The sequence below is a fragment of the Chaetura pelagica genome, unplaced genomic scaffold, assembly GCF_000747805.2.
Source record: "Chaetura pelagica isolate M959 unplaced genomic scaffold, ChaPel_1.0 scaffold1, whole genome shotgun sequence".
NCBI classification, from domain to species: Eukaryota; Metazoa; Chordata; class Aves; order Apodiformes; family Apodidae; genus Chaetura; species Chaetura pelagica.
Window position 1 is genome coordinate 1 of NW_009951948.1, and position 11,054 is coordinate 11,054.

The 11,054-nt window shown below is 40.9% G+C and overlaps 1 protein-coding gene across 1 annotated transcript in view; it reads right to left on the reverse strand.

Annotated features, from left to right (window-relative positions):
* Window positions 1-7,448: 7,448 nt before the first annotated feature.
* The window catches only part of HAS2 (hyaluronan synthase 2), a 17,989-nt gene continuing 14,383 nt past the window's right edge, over window positions 7,449-11,054 (reverse strand). The window contains exons 3-4 of the mRNA XM_009997452.1: window positions 10,601-10,702; window positions 7,449-8,994 (exon numbers count right to left, since the gene is read on the reverse strand). Coding sequence (XP_009995754.1) covers window positions 8,065-8,994; window positions 10,601-10,702 — 1,032 coding nt within the window. The 3' untranslated portion in view covers window positions 7,449-8,064. The remainder of the gene's footprint in view (window positions 8,995-10,600; window positions 10,703-11,054) is intronic.

Here is an 11,054-nt window from a genome sequence, read left to right on the forward strand (position 1 = left end):
CACACCTTGGTCAGACTTTCAGTGCACCAGAGGTAAACTGTATTAAAGAGGTACCTAAAAAAATGTCGGGGGTTACTGAATCAAAGCAGAGCTGTTTTGATTTTGAAAATATAAGTGGAGGCTTCCCTCAGTTTAAATACCCAGCTTGAAATCTTAGTAATTCACTTCAGCTCTCCTGGGTGTCTTTTTTTGTGCACGTGCTCCTGGTTTACCCAGAAGGCAGCCCTGATCAGTTTAAGGTACAGATATATTTAAAAGCTTCTTTGAGTAGCCTAGGGCATGAGTTTACACTGCTTTAGTCATCATACATTATCTGTCCATGTCTCCTCTCTTACCCTGTGGCAAATGCAATGTAAGTAATGACTCTGATGCTGCAGGCTAAGCTACCTCACACTTACTGGAGAGCAAGGGTTTGCCCAGGGCAGTCCTTATGGGCTGTCTGAAGTGCTGTAAATTCACATGGTGGCTTATCTTAAGGTAAATCATGCAAGACTGAACTAAAATGTATCTGGCACAAATCGACATAAAAGTGTCATGTTTCTCTGCCAGTTTGAATAAACCAATATATTATCACAATTTAACTGCAGCTTTCTTCTTTGTTCAAGCTAGTAATCATGAGGTCCAATTTTACAATTATAGGTATAATTTCCTAAGAAACATAAATCAAAACAAACCAAATAAAATAACACTTACACTACAATAAGTAAAATCACAAAGATTTTGGTTACATGAGATAACATTCCTGTGTAGACAGGACTTTCACAGTGCACACACTTTTACATTAATGTAAACCTGGCTGGTATCTGTTTAGCTTTTATCTTTGGGAAAGATTTTAATGGATAAATGTGTCTAAAGAGAACCCTACAGTGAGTCAAATGGATAATTTTTAAAAAACAACCATGATTCCAATCTCATAACTGGTTTATATTAAAATTCTGGGACATATCCATGGTAAGAGCTACATGGATACCCCTTTTAGGTGGCTTTATTTGAACTTTATCTTGGCCGGAATCAGGCACCACAAATTTTGCACCCAAACATTTAATCACCTTACATGACATGCTCAGCCAGCTGTCAGGTCAGAGCTTTAACCATCCACTTCCTCTCCTCCCCCTATCTCCAGGAAAAGCTGCCAGCAAGCCTCCTTGGTGGTCGTATTGAAAATGACAAGATGAAGTATACATAGAGCTGTTCATAAAAATAATAAGGAAAAAGAATCTCTGTCTGGTGTCTTATGCAGGTTAAACACACGTGAAATGGCCTTATCTGCCAGGATTTTGTCTTGTTATGAGAAATGGACTATCACAGTCCTAGGACCCAGGAAGGAATATAGATGGCGATAGATATAGATACAGATATAGATAAAGACATATGTATATTAACCCATGTGTGGTGGGAAACTGAAGGAAGAAGCATTATGTCAAGGATGTAGAATTGGTGGCTAGGAGAAATGATATGGCAGCAGCTAGGAGTCTTGTGAGGACTCTTGCTCCAACACCAGGGTGTTGGTGCACCACAGCCATGAAGTGAGTGGCACGGCATGCCAGGCTCTCAGCCTCAGGACCAAGCTGGTGTTCCATGCTTGGAGGCAGGGGTAGGACTTGTCTGGCCCAATGTGAGCATCTACAAAAGTCAGATTTAGGAAAGACTGTGCTTACGTTGTGGTTGTGTCTTCTCTCAGGTTGTTTTTACTTCACAGCTGTCCCAGCTTTGAGCAGGAGGTGGGACTAGATGATCTCCTGAAGTCCCTTCAAACTGAATTACAAGATGAGCTGAGGATCTGAGCTGACCCTTGAGTCTCCTTCCATAGTCAGCAAAGAGAAACAGGCACTTGTAGGGAAGGAAGTCCATTGTTCTTTGGTGTAAGCATACTCATGCTTTGGTATAAGTACTGTGTACTTTGAAATACTGCTTTTTTATCTCTGCTGTCAAATGGTTTCTTTTCCTTGGAGGACATCTCTCCTATGCTCTTCATAGACTTTCTCCTTTAATACTTCTAATACATCTCAAAGTGCTATAATGGTACCTGCGTGCCAGGTACCATAGATGCTAGCAGGAACCAGGCCAGCACCAACTCAGGTTGGCAAGGTACTCTGCAGTTTTTGTGGAAGGCAATGAAGAATGAAGGCAGACAGAAATCACCAGTGATCTGCAGCATCAACTCACTGGGTGCGTTCAGCCTACAAGAGACATTCATTAAAAAGTATCTGTATGGAAAACTTAAGACCACTTTTGGGGAGCAGATACAGGCCACAATCTTGTAATTAATTTAGAACAATCTGCCTATTTAATATGTTTTTAGCTACATTCAGCTCAGTTCTTCATGACTACAGTGTTTTATGTGGCCCCAAAGTGCTGTAGGGTTAAGGCATAGTTAAAAGTGATTATTTCCCTCCTGGAAACTGTAACATAAATAATTATACGGGCAGAGGAACTTACAAAATCTAATTTCCTGTGATCCATTTTCTAGCTGCCACTCTTGTGTATGTTTTTTGTGTAGGTTCTCTAATCTCTAATAATGTGGCTGATAATGTTAAAAACCAGACATCACTCTCTTGGGTAGTATAAAGCAGCACTGATCAAGGGCAAGCTTTTCATGCTTTCTGTTCTCACTGAACCTGGTGAGAAGCAGCCAAAAAGTTCTGTCATAGTCAGGTGTCAAACCTGGAGCAAATCTAACTATGTTGCTGCCAGGAGAAAGGCAGCCCTGCAGTGATGCTGTAAAAGAAGCAATGTAAGTGTTAATGCAATTAACCCATTACCTAGACTCAGTACTTTTTGATTCCTGGGCAGTGCTGGGTCTTGCTCCCTGAACATTATGACCAAAGGAATTAGAAAACATGTAGAGGAAACTGAAATGAAAAAGAAAAAAAAAAAAAAACAAAAAACGGTGTTTTCAAGAGCTGCAAGACTAATGACATCTATTGATCTCTTGAGAGTGAGATCCCATGCGCACGATGTCCAGTAAGGGGTGAGTTGACCTGCATTGTCCTGCGGGGTGGAGTATTGATAGCATATATTTAATCTAGTAAAAAACCCCACAAAATAAAACAATGAAAAAACACCCCACCACCACCAACAAAACAGGGACTGTTCTCCAATCTTGAGACCAGCTGAGAACAGAGATCATACCTAAGCTCTATGATCTGCTGAACCAGGCTGGTTCCTGCTCCATGCATCTCTCTTACCTGTGTCCAACATTGCCTGGGGCAGCATTATCTGGTCTATGGCAAAAACATGCCAAGGACCATGCTTGATGTACCAATGATGTACCAAAGTTCAGGCCTTATTCTCTCATTGACTTACTGTAAATGTAACTATAAGGCCATTTTCCTCTATGCAGTCATGACAACTTACAGAAGTTTTGGGTTTATTTTAGAAGAAGATTCAAGCTGACTTTCTTTGGGAGAGACAGAATATTTTATCATATACAATACCTGAGCTGAAAGAATCATAGAATGGTTCAGGTTGGAAGGGCCTTTAAAGGTCATCTGGTCCAACAGAAACAGCAACAATGTGGGGCATTCATTGATCTATGCATCCTTCAGATATGAAACTGAAACATCGAACTTAGGCCAAGTGAAAGTTGCAAAAAAAAAGTCAGTATATTTTAAGATAATTGTGTTAACTCTGGAGAAAAGTGGCAAAAAACTCAGTAACACTAAATCTCACCAACAGCTTTCAGTACCTTTTTTCTCCTCTTTATTATCTTATCACTTGGTAAGAATAAAATTAAAACAATTTTTTTTTTTAGCAGATGGATTCACAACAGCTTGTGCATTGGGACATGTTTGGCAGTATGTGTCTGACAGGATTTTTTCTATCTCCTAGAAAAGTTCTGCTAAATATTCATGCATTTCCCATTGAAAGAAACCTGATTCATGGCCAAAGCAAGGATTTGTTAGACAGAACAGGAGGGCTCCTTCCTACCTGCTCTACCTCTGATTCTTGCAGGTTGTGCTTCACACCTGATCTCTGCAAACAGATGCTCTTAAACCCAAGACACTTCACTCTGGAAATGGATTATAACCTGAGATATTGCCAATTCATTGCATTTAAAAAAAACAACACAACCTTTTAAGAGTTTTGTAGAATTTGTAGTTTGTAGGAGTTTCTCATAGTGTTCAGCAGCATCTATCAGAGATGGCTAAAAAATATCTCTGCTTTTAAAGACGTTCAAAAGAAAGCATGAATTTTTCTTTTAACATGTTTTATTCATCTGACAAGAGATCTCAAGATTGCGGTTGCTATTAATGAAAAACACTTTTTATTTTTTTTCCAAGAATCAAAAGGTGTTGGAAATGCAAATAAACAATTCTGAGATAAAAATGAGAAGAAGAAAAATTATCAAAGAATGTAATTTGTTTAAGAACATTTTCATTAAAAACTGCTTTATAGTCTTGTTATCTGCTGAAACCTTTTTTTTTTTTTTTTTTTACACAGTTGTAAATGTGGAGACGGAGTCACAGGAAGGGATCTGATTTGCCTGGGTACTTAATACCAGCTGCTGATGAGCTATTTGTGCCTGGGGTCAGGACAGATGTGTGAGGAACAGAGACCAGAATGAGCTTCTCTGGGGGTGGGAGCTGTCATTAGGAAGCAGATTGTCAGCACCTGCTTCAGGAAGGACGACAGGAGAATTCCTGTTGGAAGCGGCCTCAGAGGGCTCCAGCTCTGCCTCCTGCTCACAACAGGGGCAGCTCTGGTGTCAGTCCAGGCACCACAGGACTTCATCTGAGACAATAATGAAACCCTCCCAGGATGAAGGCTTCACTGTCTTTCCGGGCAACCTGTTTCAATGCTTGACTGTCCTCATAGGGAAGGATTTGCTATTTATACCCAGTCTGAACCTCTCCCCTTTCAACTTAAACCCAGAGTCTTTTATCTTCCTACCAGGCAGCAGTGTGAAGAGCCTGGTTCCGTCAGAGAATCGTAGAATAGTTTGGGTTGGAAGGGACCTTAAAGATCATCTAGTTCCAACCCTCCTGCATGGGCAGGGACACCTCCCACTAGACCAGCTTGCTCCAAGCCCAATCCAACCTGGCCTTGAACACTTACAGGGAAGGGGATTTTTTTGATGACCTCACCATAGGAATTGGGGGTGATCTTAGGTGATCTCCCCTAGAAACCACCCCTTCCCTCAGCCCCTCCGCTCCCCCCATCACACTTGCCCTCTGCTGAACTTGGCCCAGTTTATCAATGACTTTCTTGTACTGGGGAACTCAAAAGTGAGTACAGCATCCAGATGTAGGGTAACAAGTGCTGAGCGCTGAGAAGCTGTCTCCTAACCAGTTGACCATGATGAGCCTGTCATGGTCTAAGAGATGTGTGATGTCACTTTTCCCCCTGTTCACTCTATCCCTCTGCCAGTGGCTGCTGCCTACAGCCCTCAGCGACAGAAAATACATATGTGCACTTCAGCTGCACCAGGGCAAGCTGGGTTTGAGAAACAGCAGTGATGAAGAGCAGTACATGTTCTGTGCCTCCCTAGCTATGGAGGGTAGTAATTTCCAGTGGACAGGAGGGCTGGAAAGTATCAGCTCCCATGTAAAGTACTTTGGCCATAAACTTCAAAGCACTTCCCCAAAGGAGGTTGGATTGCTATTCCTGTTTTACAAATCAGGAAGCTCAGGAAAAAGGGAAGAAGTTGTTTTGACTGAATTCATGTAGCAGCTGCTGGCAGAGGCAGGCAGAGACTCTGAGCAAGACCCGTACACTGTGTCACCAGGGCACCAGGTGCCAGTGCCCAGGGGACCTGTGGTTCCCTATTCCTGTGCTGCCTCTCAGGGCAGGGATCAGTCCCTGCCATCTCCGGGTGCTCCACTACACAATGGGAAATTCCTACTTGGAAATCAGGCTGGTGACATTGTAACAACATTCTTCAAACCATACAGATTTATGGCTTCAAAGCAGAAGTGCTGATCAGAAATACCATGAATTAGTCATAATCTTATCAAAAATATTTTATTTATGAACGTAACAATTATACTATACAACCTATATTGGAAGTACATTGAATAATTGCTAGAATAAATACAGGCAATTCAATCTTTTTATAGAATGAGAGGATTTATTTGACATTTGAATGTTAACCCAAGCTTTAACTTACATCATAAATAGTTAAAAGGCAGTCAAGTATTATTTTTTCTTTTTACTGTTTCTTTTGCTGTTTTTTTTTAATACTGTTCTATTTTGTAATCAACATGAATCAACTCTCCAATCATTAACATAATATTAGTATGACTTTCAAGCAATCATGTACCTCAAGATAACCAGACAAATAAGGTAGTGAGTGTGCAGTTCATTCTACAGCAGAATCTATTCGTGTCTGCATAAAAAAGAGAAGCTGAAAATGCTTCTAAGTTCTTTAAGCATCATATGCTGATTTCTGCTTTACCACAGTGCTTTTAATACCAGAATCTAAAAAGGGCATGTATCTGTATGCAGCTGGCTCTCTGTTGCTCTTTATAAAACATATTAGGGCTCAATGCCACATTCCTTTGGCTGGTGAATTTAGTCCTGAATATTATTTCTCAAAGTCATGGTCCAAAATAAATGTCCAAGAATCATTATTAGGCACCAAGGAAATGATGGATTTGCTAATACTTGATGTTTTCTGACTAAAAAAATGGCTTCTTTTCTGGTAGATATGCTTTAGTCAAACACAAATTATTTGGCTCAGTACTGGGGTCTCTCTGACACTGGATGTCAGAGCTGATCTTCTATGTCCTGTAAACTCTGTGAAGGGCACTGCAGAAATTTTCTAGTAAGACACCCACATTTTGAAAATGTTGATAACTTTTCTTTCCATGTACTTTTTTTAAACTCAAAAATCTGAACTACTTGCTTGGTACTAGCAGATTATGAACAAGTACGACCATCAGTGAAGTCAATAGTAGTTTTGGGTGTTCAGTATTTCTCCAGATTGGAAATTCTTGACTTCTCAGGTCCCATGAAAAATCAGTGGGAGCTTTCCTATAGCCATGTCTTTTCCAAAGGCATCAAGGCCTGCCTTGCCTTATGGCTATTGTGCATGCCAGGGATATTGCACTCTCAGCAGAGAAGCAAATTTCCCTTGTACAATGTTATCCAAAACAAAACCCAAATTGCACATATCTACCCCTTTGGCCTTTTTCATGCACAAATATGCTTTTATTAAAAAACTGACAATGTTGGGCCTTTCCAGATAAATGCCTTGAAAGAGAACATTTAAATGCTTTTTCACAGAAATAACCATTCATCAGTTGCAAAAATGCAGAGAGATTTTGTATTCTTTCTGTTGTGAACAATATCAATGCAGAGAGACGTTGTATTCTTTCTGTTGTGAACAATATCAATTCAGCACAAATTTTGGGTGAGGAAGCATGATTTTTTTTCTCCTAAATGTATTTTTAAAGGCTAAAGAACAAAATGTTGGGGAGGCAGCTTTTTTTTTTTCTTTTTTTTTGGCAGATAGTAAAATATAAAATATGTGATTTAAAAAAAAAAGTTGGCTTAAAAATACACACACACAAATAATACAATAATATAAAAATACAGCTCAGCAAATGGGCTCTTAAAATTTACCTTTGGCATTACATTTGGCAGCCTAACACAAAAGACCCTTCCTATAAACAGAACTATAAAAAAGAGAAGTTCATAAATTAAGTTGCAAGGGGTTGTAAGTTCCATTTTCTCGAGTCACCAAACTCCTTTCCTTCCTGTCCACACACATAAGCATGACCAGTGAGGTATATAGAATGTAACACTGTCAGGCATATGCACAATAAAAAAGTGCATAAACATAGAAGTTCTCCCATTTTCTTGCGAACAGGTTGAAACTGTGTGGTTTGCATTCCCCCCCCCCTTGGAAATAAAATTAAAAACAACAACAACTAAGTTTTTGTTTTGTTTCATTTTGTTTTGTTTTCTTACTTTGGCAGGATGAAAATGAACCCAGAGGAATATAAATGTCCTATTCCCAGCAGCAATGATCCATTTCCCTTGGCAACATCCGTCTGATGCTGCAGATACTACGAGCTCGTTGGGTTGCTTTACAACTCTGGGTAACTTCCCGCGGGAACATCATACGTCTAGCACCATGTCATAGTGTTGCTCTTTCTTCCGCCTGCCACATTTGGTGATAAGAACCAAGTACAAAGTCAAAAGCATCACCCAGTAACATGCATAGAGTATTGTGCCGATGATGAGAACTGTCTGTTTTGACTCAGAAAATGGCTTTTTTGATTCCTTGTAGATAGTGAAAATTACACCACCGAGGAGGATTGTAAACCAAATGGAGACTGGAATGAGTCCTATAAAATTAACTACAATGGTTTTTCTTCCTGACGTGCCCCACCCTGCTTTGTTTATCGTGGCAATTGCAAACATCTTTGCTGGCAGTAAACTTGACATGTACAACACTGAGTAGAGTGACATGAAAACCATGACAATGTTGCCCCTAAGGAAGCTGGCAAAGGAAGACTTTATCAGGCCCACTAACTGAACTGTCAACAAGAAGAGGAGGATGTTCCAGATTTTTCCCCTGTAGAAGAGCTGAATGACTGTGGCAATAAGGAAGAAAGGAAAGAATCCAGTGATTACAGCTTCATAGGTCATCCACAAATGGTGCTTGTGGAACCACATCGCGTTGTAAAGCCACTCTCTAAAGTAGGATTTACTCCAGCGGGTCTGCTGATTCAGCCACCTGAGATACTCTATCGGTGTTTCAGTAAGGCACTTGGATCTAGCTGTGTATTTTGTTGCATAGCCCAGACTTAGCACTCTATTAGTTAGATGCCTGTCATCTCCAAAGCTGCACTGGGAGCCCATAAATTCTTGGTTGTACCAATCTTCCACGAATTCATGGAGTAAAGAGTTTCTGTACATTCCCAGAGGTCCGCTGATGCACTGGACACAGCCAAAATAGGACTGGCAGGCTCTCTCTATGTTAAATGCCATCCAATATCTCACACTGCTCAGGAAGGATATCCAGGAATCGTATTTGTTCAAAATCTGCAAAATACAAAAAGTTTTCATTTTAGACGAGCTCCTGAGAAAGAAAGTACCCACATTGGATCAATAAGGAATTTGCAGAGGCTAAAAGCATTGTTATCCAAAATATAGGAGGAACCTTGCTCTTGGTCCAATTAATGACGAGTCCTTTGTTACCTGTACAGCCTAGGACACTGACACCCAAGTCCATGTCTTCACATTCATGTTCTCAGCACAAGCCTTGAGCTCAAGAATGTGCCAGTGTGTAGCAGGATGGCTGTGCCAACTCTGCACCAGTATCCTCTCAGTGTGGAGACTTTTAGGGGAACTTGTGGCCTTCTACAACTAGAAAGCAGTATTCTGCAACTAGAAACAAAATGGTGATTTTCTCTAATGGCCCTAGTTTCTGTCAGGTTTGAAGGCAAACACCCCAACTTTTCTGTTTCTACTTAATTTTAGAACATTTTAGAAGCAGCAGGGTTCAGGGATTGGCTCGAGCCTGCCCCAAATGGATTTGGTGTTTGCTGGAAAGTTAATTAAGAACAAAAATAAAAGTCCAGAGCGTTCATTCTGCCACCTTTTGTCCCAGAGGACACATGCCTTTCTCTCTCTGCAGGTACTAATGAGCCTTCACTGTCATAGCTGAGCCCATAGTGTCTCCTTCCAGTTGCACTCACATGTGCTTGGCATCTCACATCTTTGGGGTGAGTGTGATGCCTGGTTCATGATCAGCACAGAGCCATAAAGATATTCAGGCTTCTGTGGGAATCTTGATTTCTGGAGTTAAGAGCCACATGCTCGAAATACTTCTGACCACGAGGGTGTTGGTGAATCCTGCCCTTACAGATGGCCCTTTCTCCTCTGTCTCACATAAAAGCCCAGTTGAATATGGAGGACCAATTCCAAAGCCAATTGAAATATTCATATACATTTTTCTTTATAAATCGCAGCAGAAGCAATTGTATCAAAAGAAATGAATAGCCTTTTGCTGTATTTGTCAGCCAAACTTGGCAATGCTGGAAATCCTGACAAAAGTGGAGCTGGGCTGACTTGGGGGCTTTGCATTGTCCTGCCTGACAGAGAAACCCAACAACGCACAGAGAGCACAGTGTGCTGCAGTTCAAAAAGGCTTTTATTCCCAAGTATCTTGGATGCAAGTAGTAACATCCTTGAAGTGCTTGGGGTGCTGGATTTGGCTTTGGATTTGCTGGATTTACCTGTTCCAAATTTCCTGCTCCCTTGTAGCTTTTCTTTGGTATCCAGAGACTCAAAGATGCTACAACAGTCCTGACAAAGCCTGAGCCCCATTTCCCTTGTATATGGGGGAGATTATTATTTTTTTCTTTCTATGGGGGTTAAAATCGTATGCTGCTCACATCTAGGAATGATCACAGAATCACAGGATATCTCAAATTGGAATGGACCCATCAGAATCATCAAGTCCAACTCACTGCTCTTTGCAGGACCACCTGAAATTAACCCATATGACTAAGAGAACAGTTAAGGTAACCTAAGAACTTCTATAATGACATCACAGTATATTCAAAGCTACTCCAGGCAGGGAAATCTGTTGCAGTGCAAACAGTTGCTGAAACCTCTCTGTTAATCCAAAATCCATTGTACTCACCTGCACATCACCTCCAACTCCTCCAACCATTGGATCTTCTTCTAAAACCTTTACCATCTCCACGGATGAGGCTGGATCAAGCATTGTATCTGAATCACAGACCTACAAGCAAGACAAAACAAGAAGAAGGAAAAAAAAGGGTTAGGGAGTACACTAGAGAAGAAAATAAAAATCATGTGAGGGATTGTAGTGGCTCTATATGCATTATCTCCTGAATGCAATTAAATCCCCCTTTGGAGTCTGCATTGATACTTCTGCTTGCAACAGGCAGCAAGGACTGGTGCTCAGTGAAACAGAGCACTCCTTAGAGCTGGGCAGGCAAACAATCCTCTCTTCTGTATCAGCTCTATTTGTTTTACTGGCACACTGGGCTGGCTTCTTTGAATAAGAGATACACTGTCAGAGATGGGGCACTGCAGAGCAAGACAATGTTTGTAGGTGTGTAGCAGATTCC